The following is a 23,725-nucleotide window of genomic DNA, read 5'->3' as shown; positions in this document are numbered from 1 at the left end:
CCTCCTCTAGTTCCTCTTTGCCTCGGACCGCGTAGACTCGGGACGCGCTAACGTGAAGGCTCCCGGCAAGACCCCGAAGATGCCCCGAGGGGCCGTCAGGATTGACATGCCGCCGGTATCGGCTAGTGCCGGACAGACCGTAGTCCTGTCGCTCGCGTTGTCGCTCCCCCAAGGAGCCAAACTCACCGACGAGGCGCCGAGCTGCTGGACCCTCTCTGCCGAAGGTGAGAAGCACATTGCCACGACGGGAAACGATTCATCGACACCCCCCTCCCCTCAAAATTCTGCACACAAAATTTCTGTCAGTGTCAATTTTTCGGCACGATAAGAACACGGCCACTCGCTTCACGTAATTAGCGCCCGGGCTATATTACGTGATCCCCGAGTCGGTTTGGAGTGATCCGATCAGCGGGAATTTCAACGCACGCGGTTCGGAGTGCAGGCCGGGACTAAATGGTGGATTTTTAGTCGCTGTTCTCCAGGGAACGCTGCGCTGGCAATCAGCGTCATTAATCAGCGGAAGAATTAGCGCTCCCATGCCCGCGTTTGCTTCTCACTCTGCAACGTCGCTTCCTGATTCAATGAAGCCAATTCTTTTTTTTGACAGGTGTTTGTTTCCTCCAGAGAATATATATTTAAACGTAAGCCTTTTTTTTTTTTTTTTTTTTTTTTTTTTTAGACGACGAGTGGCTTCTAGACGCGCAGGCGGTCACTGGCGCCATCACGGATCTGTCCAAGCCGCTGCGCGTCACCGCCAAACTTCCGGAAGTTCCGAAGAAACAGCATGCGAGTCTCACGCTGAGCATTTGGCTCTACTTCTGCATGGCGGCGGGGGCGACCTGCACCATGAGAGCGGCGGCCTTCTACCAGCCTCTCCAGCTCAATGACAATCCCGCCACGGGCGAGGTCGCTGTGACATTGACACATTCCCTCTAAAAAAAAAAAGATAATAATAATCGCAAAGCCTTAAGTGTTTAAATAAAAAACTAGCTTACTACAATAATGTTGCGGTTAAAACAAAAGGAGCAAGGTTACTATTTTGCATAATTAATTAAGGAGAAAATCGGAACGTCCTGAACTCAGCCGACATCACGAGCTCGGTAGACACTCGCTTCAGAAGCAAAACGTTCTTTCGGGCTCTCGTCGGCCAGCTGACGGATGAGCTCAAGATGCTTTTTGACCGCGGCGTCGCTCCATTTGGGTAAAAGCGGGATGCTTGTAAAACCTGATTTTCATAAGCTGCAGTGACCACGCTAAAAGCACTCCATTACATCAGAGCAGTCATGGACATTTATTGCTACAAATCAAAGCTCTAATGCACCTTGAACAAGAGCTGCAGCTTGAAATATGAATGCCGGACTTTATTTACGCAAGGAGTTGAGGTAACATGATGTCACAGTCGGAACGGGAAAAACAACATTTTGTACTACTTGTGAGATTAGCATCTCTTTTGCAATTTTGTACAAACCGATTGCGCTCTCATCAGCGCCATCGCTAATATTATGTTCCAAAGCGCAGCACACTTGAAAGGTCGCCAACAGCCCGTGAAATGTTGCCAATATCAAAGAGCTGAAATGAACAAACTTGATAAGAATCTAAAAATGTCACAAGACACCGCCGTCGAGCGTTTGCACCCCCGGCCCTTAAGTGCCTTGAATAACAGTTGGCAATAATCTTTTTAAATGCAATGTTTTGTCTATTGGTCAAAATCAACTGCTTGTTTTTGTTTGTTTTATATCTTGTAATATCATGGGAGAGGGATGATCATATGACTCCATAGACCTGCTGTCCTCTCAGCTGTGGTTCCCCCTGGGTAGGTAAACATTCAGGGGCCACTGTTGTGTCAAAGCAAAGACGCAGTGGCTCTTTTCTGCACTTCAATTTGCCCTAATCGCATTGACGGTCTCAAGGGGGACGACACGCCCTCTGACCCGATCATTTATCTTTGGTGTGACGTAAGCGCACAGGCAATCCGGAATGAGTGGTGCCTCTGCCTCCTGAGGGATTTTGATATGTAACAACTCTTGTCTGTCAAAACAAAGTAAAGAATGCAAGCCTTAAACAGTTGTGCGTATGGTCTTGAGAAAACTATTCAGGTGAAATGCACAATGCAGTTTTGTGGCCGATTACATAACCTGTGCGTGCGTTCATATTATGAACACAACAAAGTGGACAATGACTCGAGAGGAGCTTGTCAAGTTAAGTACATTCATGTAAACTTGCATCTTACGCAGAGCAAGTAAAAATCGGGTTTTAACTGCAGCATTTTTACTCATGCAAAATACTGCCACCTAAAGACGAGTAAGCACAATTGCAAGCTTTTCAGGTGCCCTGCGCGTCGGTGGAGCCAACTTTAGATTGGTCTCTAAACGTTCTGCTCTACATATTTGCCTGCAGCTGCACTCAGGAGTTTGAAAGCCTACTTTAAAATGCCACTCAAAGCTTAAAAGTCAAAATTGCAACCATGCTGTGGATGGCCACGCTAAAGTATACTGCCTCTCTGCACTGCATTGTATCGGATGTGATGAGAGCCTTATGATTGGCTCACTGCGTCCGTGACGCACTGAGCCCGGCGATTGACATCCCGGGCCGATGCTGTCGTCTGGAGCTCCAACCGCGGAGCTCCAGATGGAGTTAGCGCGCGACGGGAGCCCGTCATGGGGGCCGTGGAGCCCCGCAACGACACGGTTCCAAGTGGCGGCGGCGCCGCCCGACCGTCCGCGTCTGAGGAATGGGTGGCGGGCATCAGCCTACTGATGGCGATCATTGTGCTCGCTATCGTTCTGGGGAACGCGCTGGTCATCGTGGCCATCGCACGGACGCAGCGTCTCCAAACACGCACCAATGTGTTCGTGGTGTCCCTGGCGTGCGCCGATCTAATCATGGGCATTCTGGTGGTGCCGTTTGGAGCCGCGCTGCAGTTGCGCGGCGCATGGGACTACGGCTCGTTCTTCTGCGAGTTCTGGATCTCCGTGGACGTGCTGTGCGTCACAGCCAGCATCGAGACGCTGTGCGTAATCGCCGTGGACCGCTACGTGGCCATCACAGCGCCGTTCCGATACCAGAGTTTGCTCACTCGAGCCCGGGCCAAGGCAGCGGTATGCGCCGTGTGGGGGGTCTCGGGGCTCGTCTCTTTCCTGCCCATTCTCATGCACTGGTCCCGGGATAGCGCGCACGCAGCGTGCTACGAGGACCCGGCGTGCTGCGACTTCGTAACCAATCGCGCATACGCAGTCTCGTCATCCGTGGTGTCCTTCTACCTACCCCTGGTGGTCATGGTGTTTGTGTACGCGCGCGTCTACCGGGAAGCCAAGCAGCAGCTGCAGAAGATCGACCGCTGCGAAGGACGCTTCCACATTCACGCCAGCGGGGCGCGGTGCAAGAGGAAGCCGCCGCGCATGGCCGCGCTCCGGGAACACAAGGCGCTCAAGACGCTGGGAATCATCATGGGAACCTTCACACTCTGTTGGTTGCCCTTCTTTGTGGTCAACGTGGTGCGGGTTTTTGGCACTGAGTTGGTAGACGAGGACTTGTTCGTCTTTCTCAACTGGCTGGGCTACGCCAATTCGGCGTTCAACCCGATCATCTACTGCCGGAGTCCGGACTTTCGCAGGGCCTTCAAGAGGCTGCTGTGCCGTCGGCCCCGACCCAGGAGGGAGCGCATGCTGCACGTCAGCTCGTGCGACCTGAGCCGCTACTCGGCCGGTTTGGTGGGGGCATCCTCGCTGGAGCCCGGAGGAGGCGGAAGGACGCTGGGGCTGTGGACGGACTGCAGCCTGATGGACATCAGCGACAGGAATGTGGCCGGAACCGGGAAGCTGCCTCGCTCTGAGTCGCATTTCTGACTCCTAACATGACTTTCTTCTTTTTTTCCCCTCCTTTTGAGCGTTGAAGTGTGATCACGAAGGAGCCAGCCGTACTCAAATCCCAAAGTGCCGAAGACTACATTTTTAACAATGTATTGCAACTTTTGTTGACCCAAGGCACATACATATTTTACATCCGTCTCACGGAACACCAAACTTGTCGTAAATGCTTAAAAGAAAACTTTCCTATAGATTAAACACAAATGTATTTAAAGTTAAATACAACTGAGCTTTACTTGGGCTGTGATTCTTTAATGTACCACTGGAGGGAGTTCAAGCTTTGGGACAATTCATTCTTCTAGCATAAATACATAGATGAACAAAGATACATTATTTCTCATGAGTAATTTTCAGGGGACCAATTTAGTGAACTTGGATAACACTTTTTCGAGCCAGGAATTTTAATTTAGGCAATGATTCTTTTGCACACCACTCGAGAGAGCCCTCTTACGACTTTCATTGATGAATCAAGGTACATTATTGTTTAGTATAAATCAATTCTTGGACAGATTCAGTCACCTTGAATATTTCTAGCTAAATCTGGCGGGCCATATAAAATGTTGATTGATCCATTTAGCTTACTTTTTAGAATATTATTGAGTGCAATGGAAAACATGAAGGGATGGGTTTTTGCTTCTAAAGGTCCAAAGAGTGCACTTTTTATTCATAATTTCCTTCTAAAAATTGAAGACAAAATTTATAAAGCGACTGGCAATGATGAGCGTACGTTCTCACTAACTGGACCGTAAGGATGTTGTTGTTGTTGTATACTTGCGTATTTGTATTTAAGCTCACCTTGTGTTTTACCTCACATCCGTCAACAAGTGCAATTGCAGCCAAAGGAAAATGTCGCATATTTATTCCTGCCCATGAGGTTGCGGGTTTGATTCCAGAATCGTGTTGAATATGACTTGACATGCTGTTTGTGAGTGTCCTGTGGAATTAAAAGAAAAACATTTGTTGTTCATGGTCGCTTTCTGTTTGTTTGGCTTCATAACATTGGTCAACACATTGCGAGTCCGTATACAGCTTGTATATAACAGTGTACACTTATTGTCCACAAAAAATAAATCCAGTGGTAAAAAAAAAGTGAACGGAACAAAAGCAAAAGGAATTTTATGAATGGACGAGTGCCACATCGCTGATGACAAACAGGGGAGTGCTTGATTATTATTAAAGGTTGTTTTCTTGGCAGGTCGCCTGTACTGAGACGAACAGAGCGCCCTCACAGATGGAGACGCTCATTTGCATTTGGAAGAATAACACATTTCATAATGAAACAGGCCGTGCACATTAATACGTCTGTGAAGCCAGAATCATTTTTTTAAGCTCATTCATATGTGAGGCTTTGTGATCAAGTATGTATCATCGTAGCAGAAGAAAAATATATCGTTTTAAATATTTCTTTTTATACAATAAATGATGTCATCTTCATACTGTTGAGCATTAAAATAGACATGGACCTTTTCCCACCATGAATGTGACCTACGACCTGGACAGCTGAAGCGCTGCACTTTATCAATGCTCAAGAGACACTTAAAATGGTTGCACTTGTGCTTAACATGAATTGGAATGTGATTAGCTAATTCTGAACACAAGAGGGTGTGCACACTTGTGCAACTACATTCTCGGTTTTATTTCCGGAACTGGTTATATAGGTGGGAATCTTTTTTTTTTTTTTTTTTTTTTACCTGGCATATGAACAGGGGTGTGTAGACTTTTTTTTTTCAAATCCACTATGTGCTGTTTTGTTCTATTTGCATAATCGGCAGCATATGATGGAAGAGAATGTGGCAAAGTCCTCCCCCACCCCTCCGCCCCGATCCAGCGAGCAACCACATGAAAGAGCGACCCGTGGGCTTTGACTTCTTGCTCTTATCTGGCTGCCGCACTCTCTAAGAGCAGCCAGCAAAGCAGCGCCAGCCGTTCATCAATTGTGTACCGACGCACGCTTCGCCACGCACCGCGACATATGAACTATTAACGCAAACGTTTGCAGCAGTTTCACAGCTCATTAGCCAAGCGGCAGATTTTTCTTTTTAGGGGATCCCGCTGTCTGTCGCAACCCTCGGGAATGCTGCCAAATTACAGCTGAAAGGAGCCCAAAGTGGAAGCGAGTTCAGCGCGTAAATGGGAAAATAATTCAGCGAGACGGATATTCTTTTTGCACTCGAGTGTTTACTTTTCTCTTTATGAAAATAGACTCAATGAATGCACGACAAATGGAAGGATAACTCGTCGTTTGGGTTAAATATGGCAGAAGTATATCAAAAAGTTCATTATAAATGATAAATTTGACATTTTACATTATGATGTAATACATTTCTCTTAACGTTATAATGTGAAATTGATCACACTAACCATTGCTATTTGTTACAATTTCATAATACTTTTTGGGAATAAAACTTGTCTCATTTTTAATGAACACTTTGGCTAATTCTATGAGACTTGAATTTTTTTTGGGGGGTGGTCGTGAAAAAGTTTGAAAGGCACCTGGATTAGTTTTAGTCAGTCTTACCGGTTATCTCTTTCCACAGAGCGCTTCTGTTAGAAAATACAGCTTTGGCCATTTTCTAGTGTAGTCATCCAAAGCCGGGAGGAGAGACGGCATTTTATCAGCGAGCTAAAAATAGCCTCCTTGAAACGGTCACACAGTATCAACCTGCGGCGTCGTGTCACTGAGCCTGTAAGCGGACTGGGGAGGAAACATGAACAAGTCAAATGACATCTGTCCAGTGGAAGAGGAAACGCCATATTTTACCTCCTGATGGATGGCCCGTCTCATAGAGCGCCGTCAGCAGCCCTCGTCCACACTTGAGAAAAATGTGTTATGCAAAAAAAAAAAAATGCGCTTCCGAAAGCAGCGATGGTCAAAACGTAATTTATGTTTTGACATTTCACTCATAATGTATTAACCCATCATTTCATTAAATATTTAAAACTAGTTTATAGGCCAGATTGTCATTTTCATATGAGGCAGGCAGTGATTAAATCCTACCATGCGTTGTACCGTGTGACCTCCAGCTTTGCGGACTGCGCTCCTTTTGAAGGGGGGAAAGGGACTCTAAATCTGCCTCGTCCACAAAAAGGAATCGTTGTTCCTTTTGATGACATTGACTGGAGGTGAAAACAGCAAAATCAACAACAATAACATTCCACAAGGGTCAGACGTATTTCATTTATTTCCTTGATCCACTTATTTTTTTATATATATATATATATATATATATATATATATATATATATATATATATATATATATATATATATGCGCACACACAATCTGTATATCCACAGTATATACACATCATTCAGTATATACAAATCTACATTTTAATTAGAATCACAGTTTGTTTCACACAGACAGAGCCCACTGAAATCATTGCACATAACCAGGAAAATGATTCAAATAATAAAATTAAAAAAAAAATTAAAACAAAGCAATTATCTATCCCATTTTAGACGTCACCTCAAAGCTACGCGAATCATGTTTCATGTCATCCCACGGAAGGCCCTTTCATACTACTCGCGGATGCAGTCGCTGCACTCGGCTGAGTTCTGTGTTAAAAGCTGGGATTTTCCCGATTGCCGTCTGGTATCGTAAACAGCATTGAGGCGTCTTAGAGTCGTAACTAACACTCGCACACATTCACTTGTCCAGCACCGTCGTGTTGAAATTAATTTTTGCTGGCGCAGATTTCGTCACGCGTCAAACGAAACGATTTCATCGCGTGAAAGTGGCAATAACCTGCTTCGTTGGGTTCTGTATTGAAAGGCACTGCCGCATAAATTTCCCCGTTCCGGCGCCGATGCGGCTATTTTGCGGGACATCTACATGAGAAAGAGAATTATGTTTCCATTTTTATCTCATTTTCTCCAAAATAATATTGCTCGGCGGGTTTGGCCCGATGCATGAAACAGTTTGTTGTGACGCCGCCGCATGAGATCAAATAAAGACCTTTTGTATCGACCGGCCGTCGTTCCCTTCATCTCGTATGCGTGCGTGTGACCTAAAAGCAAAGAGGGATTACGGCGCCAAATGGAACAATCATCAAAGTCAACTTGGTACCAGCCAATAAGACCGGACAAGTCCGGCGCGGACGTGAGGAGTAAACCAAACGCCTATTTCGCTGAAATGGAAGAAGAAGGTGAGCAGACAAATGCGCGCGCGCGCACACGGGTTGGCAAACAAAATGAAAAGCAAAATAAATGAAAATTAAAAGAAAGGGCACACATTGCACTTTGTCCCTGGATAGATTTTTGTACGCTTTGCCGTTACCAAGCAGCAGAAATGTCAGCTCAGTGACAAGGAAACGAATAATTCACATCTTGGAGTGCTACGTTTTGATGGGGTCGTGCAAGTTTCTTTTCAAAAAAGAATTTGGCATTGAGGTTTACTTGGCGGATGGCGTTGTTGAACAAAAGACCTGGAGACAAAAATCCCCCCCCCCACACACACATATATATATTTGATATTTGGTCCGTTTTCTTTGCGACAATCTCCAGTCTACATTCAGAATATTGGCCCGTCACAGCCGTCAAATAAAAGTCCACGGAGGAAATCGCGATCCGTTGCACCAAAGCGATTGCAAAGTTGACAAAACAATTCAAGTAAGTGGCAAGGTAACGAGAAGATGACAATGAAGAAAAAGGACGCTACTGGCACATTTGCATCCTAAAGGTCCGTAGTCCTTCACTTACTTCCTCCTCGCTCCGTCTACGGGGTCTCGCTGCTGTTTAGTTAGCTTCTCGATCTCGGCGCCCAACGTCTGAAGGCTCTCCTGGACGTGGAGAAAAGGACGTTGCTTTTCAAATGCGGACAAAGAAGCAAGTGCAATCTTGAGCGTACCTTGAGAGTGATGTTCTTCAACAGGGTGTCCTCCAGCACTGCCTGCAGCTTCCTGTTGATCTCCAGCGACAAGTCCAGCGTGAGCCCGCTGTCGGCCGGGTGGGACGTGTACAGCGAAGCCATGATGCCCCCCCGCCGGCTCAGGTGAACCTTGTTGAAGTCCGACGCTTCTGACGAGAGGGCCCCCGACTCTTCCCTTAGCACGTAACTCTGGATGATTCTGTGCACAAGACGAGGTCAGTCGGAGGTTTTGACTTGAAAATGCATTTTACTGAGAAGTGACCAAAAAAAAAAACCCCAGCAAGTGACAATACAGAAATAGAGATGCTAATTTTAGGAGGCGTGAGCTGGAGCCGTACGAAAAGGGGAGTCAGCATTTCACCTGGAAGAAAGATAACAAATGTGCTGACAGAAGCCGAGTGAAGATGAGTGAATATAAGAACGAACTAAACGCACAAAAAAGCGCAACAGCCCGCTCCCACATCCTCCTTGCTACTCCAGTGACTATTTTACGAGATTATTTTTAGCACACCGACCGTGGGATGTGTCCTGAATCGTAATGTAGGTTGAGCCAAAATGGCAATTGACGGCCATTGGCAGAGAGCAATCTGATACGGGACCTCAGTGGAGCCCTTTTCATAAAACCCTTGCTAATCAATAGATTTAACTCAATGGATTTAGCTCATTACACCGGAATGGATTTAGTGGCAAGCAGCTTCGAGAGTCGATAAAGGAAGAGGCGGGGACTCCCCGCTGCCCGTGGTTACTCGGGTGCCATTGTGCCGACGCCCTTCACACACTTTTCTGAGCGACCGTGAATATGAATCACTGAAGATGCACGCTAATTCATTCTTAGGCCCCCGCCCGCGAGGCTGCTATAAATAGCTTTTAATGAATCGTGGCATACGGGACGGAGCGTAGGTAAGAATTTGTAAGTGTCTGTGATAGCGTGTTGTTATTAATGCGGTTTAGCATATGCTGTCCTTCAAGGTCAATGGAAATGCTAATCAGGACGCGGATTAATACACAAGAGGCATGGAATATTTGTTGGCTACATTCATTCAGGCATTTTTCCAATACTGCTTACTTGGAATGGGTTTATTTCTTTTTGATTATTACGATTCGTCAAAGCAACTATTTTATGTGTATGGTTTTATATTTGTATATAGATAAATTCACCTAATTGAATATGATGTTAATTCATTTTCTATACGGATTGCATAACAATATATATATATTTTTTTACACAAATTCATTCAATTTTTATTTTATCAAATAATTGGTTAATTAATTATGAACGCAATTTTTTTTTTCCACTGACACTCACTTGGTCTTTTTGCGGATTTCATCCACCAGCTGCTTGATGTGATCCTCCATGAACTCAATTTTCTCCTGCTTTCGGGCCATCGCCTTCTGCAGACGGACAATGCGCTCCACCAGCATGGCCTTATCCACCTCCGGGAAGCTGTCGACCGCCGCCGCCGTTATGGAGGAACCCGAATGGCTCTCCGGCCAGCGTTCCTCGCCTCCGCCCCCGTGGCGCGCGTTCAAGGAGCCTTGGGGAGTAAGGTCACGGTTCATTAGAGTCACAAAACAAAATGGGCATTGATAATTTATAGGCACTTCTCATAAAGATTTGGGACAAACCAGGCGAAGCACCTGAGGAACTGGATCGGCTACCCATGCTGCCGCCTTCGCGGTCGCAGCCTCCGTTCTCGACCTGGTCCAGTCGCTTTCGAGCTGAGACAGAACAAAAAGAAAGGAAGGGAAAAATAAATTTGTCATTGGAATCATAGTCAAGAGGTAACTGATTTGAGCTACTTGAGTTCCAACAAATCTCAAGCGAGGTCTGCGCTCTGCTTATCATTCTATCTATTTTATCATTGAAACCTTATTACTTTCCTCACGTCTGCGCTCATAAAAATGAGAACGTGTGCAGGTTAAGCTCGGGAAAGACTTCAGTAAGATAAGAAAGTCGTCATCAAGGCGGACGAACTCTGAGGAATGATCACAGGCTGCCTTAAGGAAAGCTGAACGACCTTCCAAGCATTTGCGCGTGCACGATGCTAACGCTGAACTTGGCGAATGTGACGAGAGTAATAAGCAGGAGCTAGCCTGCTAATAAGAAGGATTCGTTGCTCTTCATTGTGGCTGACAGCAAAATGGTTAAATCATTCCTGACCTTGTGTTAGCTGCTTGGTCAGGTCCTTGATGTTGGCCGCTTGCTTTCTCCTCTGAGTCATCAGCTCGTCCCTCAACTCGTCCACTCGCGTCTTGAGCCGGCTCAGTTCGCCTTGCAGCTCGGTCCTCTCCTCCTGCAGAGCTCGCACCTCCTGCTGCCTCAGCACCTCCTCCTGCTTTAGTCGGCGCGACTGCAAAATGTTGAGGTGTAATTCATGGAGTAAACCACTCATGTACTGTGCACCTGCTCGGAAAGCAGCGCTCCAGCCCAACCTTGTCATCCAGGGCGCCGTCGGTCTCCTCCAGCTTGGCTCGTAGCTCGGCGAAGCGGTCGCCCAGCTGATCCAGCTGGGACTGCAGGGCGTTGCTCTCCGACTGCAAGCGGGCGTTCTTGCTGCTGAGCTTCTCGGTGAAGCCCAGCAGCTCGGCCTCGCGCTCCCGGCTCCCCTGCACGTCCCGCTGGAGGTCCGCCATCTGGCCGTTGAGCGAGTCGACCTCATCGCACCGAGACGTGAGCTCTTGTTGGGCCCTGGCATCAAAACAATCAATTAACTGGAGGGAGGTGTGCTTTGAATGGAATGGAGGAGTTAGTCAAATGAGGCGGAAAGTAGGGCACAAGCGTCACGGGAGACAGCCCAGGCCAAGAAAGCAGATGACATGGATCGGAAGGCAGAAAAGTGTGTCACGTTCTCCGTCGTGAGTATCAAAAACCTCATTCGAACAAAGACCTCAATCGGAATTTATTTGTCTCTAAACTATTTCGTGTGACATCTTTTTTTTGTACAAGGGGGGCTAAAATTTCTTTTAATAGGTGTTTTAATTGCGATTTTATTTTTTCTACCACCGGGCCAATACCGTTGATGCTCCTCCTGCAGCGCGCCCATCTTGTTCAACTCGTCCCTCTGGCGACCGATCTCGGCTTTTTGCCTGTTGATGATCTCGCGGTACTTGCTCAGCTCATCCTCCCAGCGGGGGCGTTCGTCCTCCAGACACTTGAGCTGCGGAGCATGACAAGCCGGTTAGCAGAGGCGTGTCAGCGGACACGCCGCACCGACACCTTGGCACAAACCTTGGTGCGGAGCGCGTCCAGCTCATCCATGCTCTCCTTGTAACTCCTCTTCAGGTCGTCCAGCTCTTTGGCCTTCACGCGGTGCACCTGCGACAAGCCGCAAAACTCTCAACCTCGGAATTGAACTGATCCGCTGTCACCCAATTGTTAATGAATGGATTTGTGTCTCCATCAAAAATAAAGCAATAATGTCAAGCAAGCTATTTATCGCTTTCGACAATTGTAAGATGCAACCCGCAATATATTGATAGTATAAAGCCTGATCTGTTTGATTTTTATTTTACAGCCGCTTCATTGAAATCAAATTGTTTACGTGCTTGGGCGCGCTCATTAGGAACGTGAAAGCGGCATGAAATGATGTTTTGTCTCATCTTTTAAACAAAGCCATTAACAGGACTGGTGAGAGTCAACTTTTCCAAGAAGCTATTAGTGGGCCGCGGTATCCACGACAACCTGCCACTAAATGAGACTGAGGAAAATGTATTTGCTATTTGCTCCGTTAATTCATGACTTGTATAATTTATGACTGTCTCTTGAGCATAACAAACTACCATTAAGGAAGAAAATCTTTTTTTGGGGTTTTTTTTTTTGTGAATGCCTTGTTTAGTAGACAGTGGCATGTTTTTCAAAACGAAGGCACTATATAATCAAGGAAAAGCAATTTTATGTTGTATTAAATGCGAAGGTTGGGAAGACAAAGTAGAGCGCCGCGTGTAAATTGAAATGTTGACGTCTAACGCAAAACAACAGGCGCTTTGAGAGCTTTTTATTTATGCGTTTCGGTTTGAGACTCAGGGTAAATGAGCGAGGCGGCGGGAAGACAGACAGGGAGTGGGTGGCGTCTTCTGGGCTAGCTGTCCGAATGCTCTGCTTCATATTGATCATTTCTAGGCCATTTATATATAAATTGTCCTTCCTCTTAGAAAAGAGGATGATGTAAAAAAAAACAAAGAAAAAAAAAAACAGGCCATTGTGTTTGGATTAAGTCCTTGCTCGTTAATCCTGCAAATGTGACGAAAGAGAAATTTTTGTGCTTCAAGACTATCACGTGTTGATTTGCGTTTTTTTGGAAATGTATTAAAAGCCGCCAGGATGAAGATGCACATTTGCATGCGTACAAAATGGAGTCACCTCTAATTGGTCCGTTTGCTCCTGCATGTGTTTGGCTAGTTCTCCTTTGGTCTCCCTCAGTTTAGCGTCCAGCTCGTTGGATTTGATCTCTTCTGATTCCTGTCGAACAAAGAATCATCATTTATCGTTTTGCAGTTTAGGACTCGGGAGAAAGCAGCTCTTTAGCACCACCACGCGGCATCTATGGAAACTACAGCATCATAATTAGATTAACCGCCTATTGGTTTTCTTTGCTGATCCTCACTTTTAAAAATGTATGAAATGAAAAAAAATCTTTTTATTCCCTCCTGTTGGAAAGTCACCAGTGTCACAGAACAGACTGTGTTTCGCCCCAGTACGACATAATATCACACAAAATATCATTCATAAATATCCCACAAAATGTGTCAGACCTGGTACGTTCGGATCATGTCTTGGCAGTTCTTGCGAATCTGCTCCGTCTCTTCTTTGGCTTGTGTCAGTTTGCATGTGATGTCCCTCAGCTTGTCCTTAGACTCCTGCGCACGCACACACACACACACACACACACACACACACACACACACACACACACACACACACACACACACACACACACACACACACACACACACACACACACACGATTCAGATATCGACAAACTCTCATTTCATTTACTAATACTAATACTGTAGATTGGTTCAGCCATCATTTAATCGGTCTGAAATGGACTGTGGCTACAAACTACCTTTCCCCGGCGGAGGGTAAAAAAAAACAACATTACAGTCATTATCAAGAAAGACCGAAATGACGTGTTTCCTGCGGGTTCATTACTGTATAATTTCCCTCCCATTTCATTGCTAATCAAATCAAAAATACACACAAGTCATCTTGTTTTTGTCGGGAGCTCCTGCAATCTAAAATGATTATCACCTCTTATGAACAAGTAGGTTACATTTAAATGATGACAATAGACATTAAAATGACATTTCAAAATGTTGCCTGAAAATGGAGTTGGGAGTCAATTTAATTAACCGCGTGAACGATTCTTGATTGCTATTCAAAATAACATTTCATTTGCTTATATTCACCAGGTGATAGAAATCTACATTGAGGTGACGTTGTTTTCTCATTTGTAATTTTGAACAAAAGAACTGGAACATATTCTCATTACAGATTTTCTTTTCCTTCTCTGTTTGTGTCAAATACAATGAAATATACGTTTTAATTTATTTTTCAATCCGGCTCTGCAGTTAGAACAAAATGCCACCTGCCTTGTGGGCATCAGCCTCACTCTTGAGTTTGTTCTGGGCCCATTTGACCTTAATAAGATAAGAGTTGTTATCCTCCTTCAACCTTTCCACCTCTCGAGTCAGCCGGCTGACTTCGCCTTCCTACGAGCAAAGCAGAAAGACATGCAATGAGCAAACAACGGCAAAAAGCATCTTGTGACGTTCCTTTCCGAAAGACCTTGGCGTCGCACAGCTGCTGCAGGCGGCCTCTCTCCTGGGCCAGCTGGTTTCCTCGTAGGGCCTGGCGGTCAACTTCCTTGGTGGCCTCCCGCAGCTTCTTCTCCAAAGTCTCCTTGTCCCGCCTCAGGTCCAGGGCCTCCTTCTCCCCCCGCACATATTTCATCACCATGGTCTCCTTCTCTTGGCGTGCTTCCTCACACTTCCTGTTTGCCTGTAGGGAAAGTTGGGGAGCTTTTATTTCATGACTGAGTGAGGGGACTTGAAATGGGCAGCTTTCGAAACCCCTCGGCGGCAATACGTGACAAAAATGGTGAGATTCAAGCTCTTTTTGTTCAATGGACGGTGAAATTAAAACCTGTCGGGTGTGAAGAGAAAAGAAAAAAACAACAACTCTGACTCTGATAATGTGGTAACACAGTGTGCACAGTTCTGGATGAAAAATGCCTATTTGCTTTTACAGGTTATTATTTCCAACGAGTTTGACGTGCTCAAACCTCACACTTTGCTTGTTGCCAAGCACGGTGCAAAAAATAAATAAAATCAACAAAATAATGACAGAGCCAACAGAAAATAATTGTTCTTCTTGCCCTCAACTGACAGTGTTTGCTGCGTGATGAGATCTTTTTGTGCCACTGTAAACTGTTTTACCTGTTCCAGCCGGTAGGACATCTCCTTCTGCGTATGCATCAGGTTAGCTTTAGCCGCCTGCTCCTGTTGGATGAGTTTGTCCCGGGACTCCTTCAGCACCCGCTGCAGCTCGGTAACTCTTCCCTCCAGCTGTCAACGCAAACACAGATTGGACGGTAAACAGGGTGAACGTCATGGCGGGCAGCGAAGGAAGGCCACGCCTCACCTGCGCAGAGAATTAGTCAGGTAATCTGATTCTGTTATTGTTTGGGTCTGCCGTAACTGCTGCTTTATATGTCTGGGATGTGATTAGTATCAACCTGTGCCGATAAAATCTAGTCCTGGTGTTCTCGTTGAACAGAAACACTCGCAGTTTGTGTACCGCAGAGGGGAGCAGGTGTATGACACGACGACCAAATAAAGCCCCGACACTGAGTTGTGGTTAAATAAAATGATTTGATTTTGGTCTACATATAAAATAAATACCACCAACATTTCTGATGGTGCCCATGTGCTGCTTCTCCGTCTCGTCTCTCTTTTTCAGCTCCTCCTTCATGTTGTCCTTCTCGGAACAGATGCCCAGGATGAGATCCTGATGCCGCTTGTTTTCCTCCAGCAACCTTCACAACACATTGGCAATTTTAAATTAAATCTGAGCAAATGTGATGAGTAGATAAAAGATGAATGAGCTCAACAGTTTGAGGAACTTTATTATTATTATTTTTTAATTATTCAAAGTGGGAAACATTTTTAGAGTTTACCTCTGGATGGACTTTTCCTGCTGCGCATACTTGTACTGGACACACTTCTCAAAGACCAACATGCAGTCCTCCTGCTCCGAACGGACTCCATTGACAGGCGAGCTTCCTTTCCGTTCGACTTCGGGGAGCTGACAGGCCATCAGCTCTGACTCCAGCTCGTCCAACAGAGACTCCTGCGACAGGGAGCGCTGGATCTGCGAAATCAGCTTCCGACTGCAGTCCGTGTCATACGGGCTGGACGTCGAATCGGAGGGCGCCGACGTGTTGGTGCCGCTTTGAGGGCTGGAGTTGAGGGAGGAGCTGATGGTGTCCGAAGAAGGGGTGGAGGGGCCGTTGGAGATGCCGGATGTGGTGGTCGTGGAGTCAAGGGGGGAGTGTTTGGACGCGGCGTGGAGCGACGGGGATGACTCACTCTCAGTTAATCCGTTGCGGCTCTGTGGTGACGGCTCCTTGCTGACGGGCGACTCGTCGTTGCCGTTGGGAGAACCGTCTTTGTCAAAAGTCAATATGGCTTCTACGGAGTGGGAAACTTCAACCGCATCGCCTGCGGCCACTTCATTTAAAAAAGGTGACGGCTGTTCCTCTTTAATTAAACATGTAATACTATCACAGTTGTCATTGGATGCCGGCTCACCCCCTCCATCTTGTCCTTCAATCTTTGTCTTTGCAAGACGATTTGTTTTAGTTTTAATAAAGTCACCTTTTGTCTGCATACATTCCTCTGCTGCACATTCATCTGACGCGGGTTCTTGTTTTTCTACTTCACAATTCTGTAGCTGCTGTAACTGTGGCAATTCACCTCCTATCAACTCGACATTGGACCCCTCCATCACGTGTGCGTCCGAGGCTGGATCAGGTAGCTCCATTGTACCTTCTGTGCATCAAATCTGAAAAACAAAGGGAGAGGAATTACATAATAGCAGACTGACTGAAGGGCCCCAAATATTCTTTTCGGCTATTTATTCAACCTGATACCTAAAATAAACTCATGCTACTTGCTTCACTGGGTTGTGAACAGAATCCCAGCAACATTCGTTATTCTCTTAAAAAGGACTGCTTCCCGATTTTGCTAAACACACACAGCTTTGTCTATTCACATTTGTTACAGAATAAAGAGACTTAATGGACAGCTTCTCATCCACCTTGAATGTTTTCTATGTATTATAAAAATACTGCATTCAAGCAGCAATAGGCGTGGATGCTCCTTTTGACATATGTCAGCTGTCAAGATAACACAAGCCCTTTGGTAAAAAGCTTTTGTCACAGCCGCGCCTAGTAAACCAAAATATGCTCCTTAACTTGGTTTATGCTTCATTTGATGTCAATCACAGACGGTCAAGCCTATTATGCGGGTGTTAGCTTGCAGTGTTTTATGAGCTTGCTCATAACGTCTTGAGCTTCCTATACTGCAGTTATAACAAGTCAATAACAGACAAACGCCAGAACAATGTATTTCCAGAAAGCAATAACCGGCGCTGATCATTTGTAACGCAAACACCTTTAGCTTGTAGCGATAGTGACAGCATTGCTAGCCTACAGAAGGCGGCTCAGCTAGCTAATCATATCCGTGAAGGAAAACAAGCATTTGATAGAATGGTGTGTTCATATCCACCTACCGAGTGTGGTAAATCCATGAGCAGAACGAGTGAGCAGCTCGGGGTGAACTTAATGGTGAACTTTGAGCCGTGACTTTGTCTATCTTTCCAGCTGGTCGACCCAACAAGTCCTTTTTGGAATGACACATCAACAAATATGGCCACGGCTGGGAGGGAACGGACATTAGACACAAACCAATCAGAGGCAAAGCTTTTCGTGACGTCCGACGTAAGTGGTAGTGTAACTACTCCCCGTATGTAAATTACGTATAAAAATATTTAAAATAAAATATTTTCATTTATAATTGTATCAGTTATAGTTGATTAATAATTTTTAATGAAATGAACTAAATTAACTTTGATAAAAAAATACGTTGTCACTCTACTTTACAATGTGTATGTAAAATACGTAGACAATATTAACAACAGCAGCAGTAACAACAACAAAAACAAGAACACCAATAGTAATAATAATAATAATAATAATAATAATACAAATAATAATAATAATAATAGACTAATCAGCAGCTTGTGTCATTGCGCATGCGTAGTGAGCTTCTAATTATCAACACGTGCTGTCCAGCGCAAACAAGTACGTATTTGCCAGAAAAAGTCGAACTTTTAGTTGAAACTGTGAGTTAATTTGAATTATTATAGTTTTTCACCTCATATACGGTTACATATTTGTGTATTACATCTGTTATGTCCTCAAACACAGCTTTCAATTAGATGCAATTAGTAAGCGATCGTTAGGCTAACATTTAGGCTAAGTTTTGCTTCGTCATGGCGACCCCCGTTTAAGTTCGACAAAAATTGCAAATGTTATTACCACCTTGTCACTTAAGTCTTAAATATTGTATTTGTATAAATTTATAGAACGCCATTTGCCATGAACAACCCATCTTCGTCGTACTTAGCGCGGCCTAACCGGCCATTGCGAAAGCCGTCCTCCAACGCGGCAGTGTTTCCTGGGCAGGTCTTGCAGGCTGTTGGAACCGGTAAACACCTTTAACTCTTCGTTGTGTTGACTCGAACGCTTTCTGCCACATATCGGAACGCCAGTCCAATTTACCTTTTTTTGCAGGTGCAATACTGCCACCAGCCAGTGGGGATACAACTGCCGTATGTATTACCTTTTAAATCATTGATAACCGCTTGTCAATTCATGAAAAAAAGTTTCATTTTCTCTATAAAGGCTTTAGGTTCCATGCAATCACCTTTGTGCCGCTGCCACTTTTGTGGCAATCAAGGTAATGTTTCCAAGTAAATACTGCATTTGACATTTTCAAGTAGATGCATTTTTTTATTTGTTCCGCTGTTTTCTCTGCCAGGGTCTTTACGTTGTACTTGTTGCAAGAAGACAACATACTGCTCCCGGGTGTGCCAGGCGCACGACTGGAAGGACCACAGACAGATTTGTGTGCCCGCTGACCCGCAGCCCGCAAGGTAAGCCGATTACAGCTTTCAACTTGTTTCATTGCACTAAAACTTGAGTTCAATTTTGTAGGGAAAAGCCGAATCAGACCGCTGCTTTGGCAACGTTGGCAAGCAATACCGCCCATCCGGATTCAAAGGTAATTAGACATCTGACCTTTGACACCTTAGCAACAAATATTAATCGTATTTACTTCCTGTTTGCTCACCCCCTTGCGAAACAAAGTCAGCAGATGCAATGGCCCCCCGCGGGGTTTATTTGAAGGACTTGCATCCTATCAAGCTTGATAACAGAGCTGATATTCAGGTACTTCTACCTTGAATGATAAGAATTTGAATTGCTAAATATTTATTAACTGGAGATTTTATTTTAGGCGGCCGTGGTGGAGTTCTACAACCCTGGCAGATTTTTCCTCCTTGTCCAAATCCCCGAGCTGCTACAGAGTCTGCGAATGATCAGCAGCCAGCTCCAGAAGACCCCCAGCTGTCCCCCGGCGGCCCCTCCATATGTCCCCCGCGTCGGAGAAGTGTGCGCTGCACAGTTCTCCGTCGACCTGGTAAGAAGCGACGATGCGCAGAATAACAAAAACGTTTGCGCTCATGCTTTTGCTCGTGTTTTGATAGATTTGGTATCGAGGCTTGGTCCAGGAGTTGGCTGCTGACAAAAAATCGGCTAATATGCTTTACATTGACTATGGGAATGAGGAGGACGTTCCCGTGGAGAGGATGAGGCCGCTGCCTGCTGACCTGGAGCCGTTTTATCCTTGCGTGAGTCCACAACAAGAAAAAAAATCTGTTGTGATGCTGATAAAACTTTTCAAACAATTTTCTTCAGGCAATGGAGTGTCGTGTTGCTGGCGTGGAACCGCTGAATGGCAGCTGGTCTGCCGAGTGCTGTTCAGCCGTCACTGCGCTTCTGGCTGGCAAGGTGCTGACTGTGCAGCTGGTGGAAACACTAACAAATGTTCACGCACGAGCCGTGGACATCGAGCTTCCCACGGGTACGGCGTGCCGCACGTGAGCGTAAAATGTGTGGCAGAAAAGTGACATGAAGGTCTTCTTTCAGGAAAACGTCTGAGCTCAGTTCTCATCGATGGTGGTTTTGCAAAAGAAGCCGATAAAGATACAAGTAAGCCTCTCTGTGGGCTATTCATTTTTTCTCTTTCCACTGACCGCGCCGGTCGAGGGTGATGTTGACAGTGTCCGTATCCCCCGCTCAGACGCCATCTTGAACGCCGCCATGGAAACCTACGAGCGTCAATGTCTGGGGAAGGACGACAACGTGTGGGCTCAGCCACCCGAGCCCCTCACGCAGGCCGTGGGGGACTCCTTCTCCGCCGTGATGACACACTTCCACTCGCCCCATCACATGATTGTGCAGAAGTTGGACAATGCTGGTGAGTATTTCATCCAAGCGCCAAGTTTTGACATTTTGAAACTGAGATTTTTTTTTTAAACTCGGCAGGTGACATTCAAGAGTTGCAGCAGAATTTGAGGCAGCATTGCAGTCAGATACCCTTACCCCAAAACTTTCGACCTGCGCCCGGCTCGGTCTGCTGCGCCCAGTTCTCAGGTACCGAACTCACGCGAGCCACAACATCGTGACTTGAAATCTAATCTCCTGGCGGTGGTGTTGTAGTGGACCAACACTGGTACCGGGCCAAAGTGCTGGCGTACACGTCCGAGGAGCGCATCTGCGTGGGCTACATTGACTACGGCAACTCGGAGGATGTGCATATCAGCTGCTTGAGACCCATAAGCTCTTCGCTGCTCGCCTTGCCCATGCAGGCCATTCCCTGCTCTCTGGCGGGTGAGTCTCCATCTCAATTATTTGATAAGCCAAATCCGTCACGCGGATTCTCGCAGGGATCCAGCCTATTGGCGAGAGCTGGTCCAAGGAAGCACTGTTGGCCCTGCAGCGGAGGGTATCCAACAGAATCCTGGACGTAGAGATTAAAGGAGCGCACGAGGGCAAAGCTCTGGTCGTCATGGTCGACTGCTCCAGCGACCCCCAGTACAACATCGCCGAGCTGCTCGTCTCCGCCGGGTACGCCTCGCTTGCTCCCGAGAAGGCCAACGATGGCGAACGGGCTGCTGCAGAACCACCCGGTAAGACAAACGCAGATATGAAAAGAAATAAATAAAAACAGAGATGGTTGTGACTTCTTCTCGTCACCCTCAGCGCTGCTGCCTTTGTCGTGGTCCTCAGTTCTGCTTCCCGCCGACGGGTTGTCGGTGGGGCTGTTGACAGTTCTCGTCAACAACCCTGGAGAGTTTTTCTGCCACATTGACAACCCGGCTGACACTCAGCAACTGATAGATCTCAAAGCTGAGCTAAAGCAACATTGTGAGGCGGATGCGACGGATTTCAAACCAAAATTGGGGGAGCCTTGCTGTGCCACGTTTCCAGGTGTTTCCACCTAACCGCATGTTGAACGCAGCCTTTTCTTTGGGCATGTTTGGGCTCATGTTTTTTTATTTATTTTATTTATTTTTATTTATTTTTTTGGGCTCCACAGGTGTTGACGGCTGGTACCGTGTGATGGTCAACTCCCAGTCTGATGACAAGGTGGCTGTGGATTTTGTGGACTACGGTTACAGCACGCAAGTGGAACGGAAGAACATTCGCTCCATCACGCCTCCGCTCCTCCGGCTGCCCTTCCAGGCTATTCGCTGCTTCCTCTCAGGTACACACACAAATGAGAAGTGAGTGTCAAACTTCAAACATGTGTGTTTACTTTCAGGCGTGGAGCCCATCAGTTCTGATTGGAGCAGCGAAGCTATCTTGTGGTTCCACTCGCACGTGGAAGGCCAGAAGCTCTCCGCACGCATCACTTCCATCACAGAACGAGGCCATGGCGTCGAGCTGCAGTGCAAAGGCCGCAGCATCGCGGACGATCTGGTCTCAAATCTCTTTGCCAGATATCCCGGCGAAATTCCCGCAGAGACGCAGACACGCTCGTCGCCCAAGGCCGAGCGACCGTTGGGCGTCGCCGAAGCAGAGCGCAGCCAGTTGCCGGCCTGCCAACAAATGAGCACAGAGGAGAAATTGCCGGCAGATCAGCCAGAGTGTCAGTATCTTGAAAATCATAGCTTTTCAAAAAATGTCTGCTATTTTTAAAGATGTTAACAGCAATAAGGAATAAGAAGCAATCAGTTCAGAAAAAAAGATTGACAGTTTAGGATTGTGATTGCAATGTGACTCTGCTCCTGCAGCTCCAACCTTCCCAGCAGACTGGAAGACGGTGGAGTTACGCATCAATGAGTCCTTCAAGCCGTCCATCGCAGCTGTCACCAGCCCTGCCCTCTTCTATCTGCTCAGCTCCATCCAGGGTGAGAACATTTTTCAATCACAATCAATCCAAATGGCAAATTTGCTCTGAACTGCCACGTCCTGCTGTTGCTGTTGTTGTTCCAGCGGATCAGCAGAAGGTCCAGGAGATGATGCAGGAGCTGGCGACATTCTGCAACAGCAACCGGGCCACCTTGACCTCATGCGTTGACAAGAGCAAACTTGTTCCCGGGGCCGCCTGCAGCGCTCAGTTCACAGGTGAAGAAATAAAACACTTTGTATGCCCCTTGGCCAAAATGTCGCATCCACTTTTTTATTTTTTGTCCCTCTTAACAGCGGATGACACCTGGTACCGCGCTGTGGTCATTGCAGTGGGTGACAACAAGGTCACGGTCCTCTACGCCGACTATGGCAATGTGGAAAATTTACCCGTTTCCCGCATTTTGCCAATTCCCGAGCGCCTGCTGCAGCCCTCCTTCAAGATCGCACGTTGCGCTCTGATTGGTGAGTACATTGACCAGCATCTTTTTTTATTTTTTATTTTACTGTTTATTATTGCCACAATTACCCCCTCCTCCGAAGGCAAGGAGCATTTCCCTGCCGAGCGTCCTCAAGAAGTACTGCAGATGTTCCTCAGCTGCTTGCAGGACGGAATCCTCGCCACAGCGCTGTCTTTCGACGGCTTCGCCAACGTCCTCACTCTCAGCCTCCCTGCCGAAAAGGGCGGCGTCCACGTCAGCGCTCTGATCCTCGATGCCCTGGACAGCCCCAAAATTCAGACCGCACCAAGTCCTTCGGCCGAGCAGACAGAGGGAAGCGACACTCCTCGGCTGGAAATGACCCCTGCCGTGGAGAAGATTGCGGAAAAACCAGCGGAGGCAACTGCGAGCCTCGAGGAGACCGCCCAAAGCCCACAACAGATCCAAAACTCAGCAGACGAGCTCCAGAAAAGTGCGTCGATTGTGGAAAACCCAGCGGAGCCAACTGCAAGCCTCAATGAGACCCCCCAAAGCCCACAGCAGATCCAAACCTCGGCAGAGGAGCTCCAGAAAAGTGGGTCGAGCTTTCATTTTACTCACGAATATTTACAAAATCTTTGACCATCTTTGTCTTTTCCAGGTGTCCCGATCTCTGCACATTTCTGTTCGTGTGCAGAGCCACAGGTCTGCTTTTCGTTGTGTTTATCAAAATCAACTTGCCAACATCTTCAGAACCTTTTTTTATTTTTTTATTTTCTCTCCTGCAGATTCAGCGTTTAGAGTTGGTGACTGAGCGTTTGGAGAAATTGATGGAGCTGCTTCACTCCTCTTTGACGCAGTTTAGCAAACGCTTGCAGCTTTAAAACACTTCTCACCTTCTTTTATGCTGTTCCAATCACATGACCATCTCGTTTGTTCTGTTTTTTTTACCATCTCTTAAGTTAGCGCGCTATGCTATTACCCTCCGATCACATGTCTGTTTGTTAAATTAAAGTTCACTCACAAGTTCA

At 46.4% G+C, this 23,725-nt stretch overlaps 4 protein-coding genes across 14 annotated transcripts in view; 3 read left to right on the top strand and 1 right to left on the bottom strand.

Annotated features, from left to right (window-relative positions):
• Positions 1 to 5,163, top strand: part of nhlrc2 (NHL repeat containing 2) — a 9,232-nt gene extending 4,069 nt beyond the window's left edge. The window contains exons 11-13 of one of the 2 annotated variants that reach the window (XM_085904154.1): positions 11 to 224; positions 680 to 906; positions 5,062 to 5,163. In XM_085904154.1, the coding sequence (XP_085760280.1) occupies positions 11 to 224; positions 680 to 906; positions 5,062 to 5,163 (543 nt within the window). Of the gene's footprint in view, positions 1 to 10; positions 225 to 679; positions 2,119 to 5,061 lie in introns of those variants that run through there. The other variant, XM_085904153.1, reaches the window with a different exon arrangement.
• Positions 1 to 18,581, bottom strand: part of ccdc186 (coiled-coil domain-containing protein 186) — a 23,033-nt gene extending 4,452 nt beyond the window's left edge. For 2 of the 7 annotated variants that reach the window (XR_015063359.1, XR_015063361.1), the window contains exons 1-20: positions 18,424 to 18,577; positions 17,532 to 17,677; positions 15,916 to 16,802; positions 15,648 to 15,774; positions 15,176 to 15,304; positions 14,526 to 14,738; positions 14,330 to 14,449; positions 13,489 to 13,593; positions 13,097 to 13,195; positions 11,966 to 12,052; positions 11,752 to 11,894; positions 11,170 to 11,425; positions 10,898 to 11,087; positions 10,363 to 10,455; positions 10,043 to 10,271; positions 8,716 to 8,935; positions 8,568 to 8,647; positions 6,865 to 6,983; positions 6,385 to 6,679; positions 4,662 to 4,800 (exon numbers count right to left, since the gene is read on the bottom strand). Coding sequence is in view for 1 of the 7 variants with exons in the window: in XM_085904151.1 (XP_085760277.1) it covers positions 8,564 to 8,647; positions 8,716 to 8,935; positions 10,043 to 10,271; positions 10,363 to 10,455; positions 10,898 to 11,087; positions 11,170 to 11,425; positions 11,752 to 11,894; positions 11,966 to 12,052; positions 13,097 to 13,195; positions 13,489 to 13,593; positions 14,330 to 14,449; positions 14,526 to 14,738; positions 15,176 to 15,304; positions 15,648 to 15,774; positions 15,916 to 16,781 (2,961 nt within the window). In the remaining 6 variants the exon portion in view is untranslated. Of the gene's footprint in view, positions 1 to 4,661; positions 4,801 to 6,384; positions 6,680 to 6,864; positions 6,984 to 7,084; positions 8,648 to 8,715; positions 8,936 to 10,042; positions 10,272 to 10,362; positions 10,456 to 10,897; positions 11,088 to 11,169; positions 11,426 to 11,751; positions 11,895 to 11,965; positions 12,053 to 13,096; positions 13,196 to 13,488; positions 13,594 to 14,329; positions 14,450 to 14,525; positions 14,739 to 15,175; positions 15,305 to 15,647; positions 15,775 to 15,915; positions 16,803 to 17,531; positions 17,678 to 18,423 lie in introns of those variants that run through there. The other 5 variants (XR_015063360.1, XR_015063364.1, XR_015063362.1 and 2 more) reach the window with 5 other exon arrangements.
• Positions 2,658 to 4,831, top strand: adrb1 (adrenoceptor beta 1). The gene has a single exon (XM_085904156.1). The coding sequence runs from the start codon at positions 2,658 to 2,660 to the stop codon at positions 3,843 to 3,845; it is 1,188 nt and encodes a 395-aa protein (XP_085760282.1). The 3' UTR covers positions 3,846 to 4,831.
• On the top strand, positions 18,055 to 23,725 carry tdrd1 (tudor domain containing 1). Of its 4 annotated transcripts, none has more exons than XM_085904147.1 (24): positions 18,055 to 18,102; positions 18,387 to 18,508; positions 18,595 to 18,632; positions 18,706 to 18,760; positions 18,842 to 18,956; positions 19,018 to 19,084; positions 19,171 to 19,251; positions 19,319 to 19,501; positions 19,569 to 19,712; positions 19,780 to 19,945; positions 20,011 to 20,073; positions 20,165 to 20,341; positions 20,410 to 20,517; positions 20,584 to 20,754; positions 20,811 to 21,053; positions 21,127 to 21,354; positions 21,464 to 21,631; positions 21,689 to 22,015; positions 22,161 to 22,277; positions 22,363 to 22,494; positions 22,573 to 22,740; positions 22,819 to 23,289; positions 23,356 to 23,399; positions 23,483 to 23,725. In XM_085904147.1, the coding sequence occupies exons 2-24, from the start codon at positions 18,400 to 18,402 to the stop codon at positions 23,576 to 23,578; spliced, it is 3,471 nt and encodes a 1,156-aa protein (XP_085760273.1). In that variant the 5' UTR covers positions 18,055 to 18,102; positions 18,387 to 18,399; the 3' UTR covers positions 23,579 to 23,725. The 4 variants fall into 4 exon arrangements, with proteins under 4 accessions (XP_085760273.1, XP_085760272.1, XP_085760274.1 ...); XM_085904146.1 differs by having other exon boundaries at positions 18,062 to 18,143; XM_085904148.1 differs by lacking the exon at positions 18,055 to 18,102 and having other exon boundaries at positions 18,154 to 18,508.

This window comes from Syngnathus leptorhynchus, chromosome 22 (genome assembly GCF_054491065.1).
Source record: "Syngnathus leptorhynchus isolate UIUO chromosome 22, UIUO_Slep, whole genome shotgun sequence".
In the NCBI taxonomy this organism is placed as follows: Eukaryota; Metazoa; Chordata; class Actinopteri; order Syngnathiformes; family Syngnathidae; genus Syngnathus; species Syngnathus leptorhynchus.
The sequence above is the reverse complement of the archived record's forward strand: the minus strand, read 5'-3'. Positions and strand labels throughout refer to the sequence as shown.

Bases quoted from the DNA above. Each gene is read 5' to 3' on its own strand.
- adrb1 (XM_085904156.1), top strand. From the start codon at position 2,658: ATGGGGGCCGTGGAGCCCCGCAACGACACGGTTCCAAGTGGCGGCGGC.
- tdrd1 (XM_085904147.1), top strand. From the start codon at position 18,400: ATGAACAACCCATCTTCGTCGTACTTAGCGCGGCCTAACCGGCCATTG. The intron at 20,518-20,583 runs GTACCGAACTCA...GTGGTGTTGTAG, and splicing joins CTGCTGCGCCCAGTTCTCAG to TGGACCAACACTGGTACCGG. The intron at 22,016-22,160 runs GTCAGTATCTTG...CTGCTCCTGCAG, and splicing joins GCCGGCAGATCAGCCAGAGT to CTCCAACCTTCCCAGCAGAC.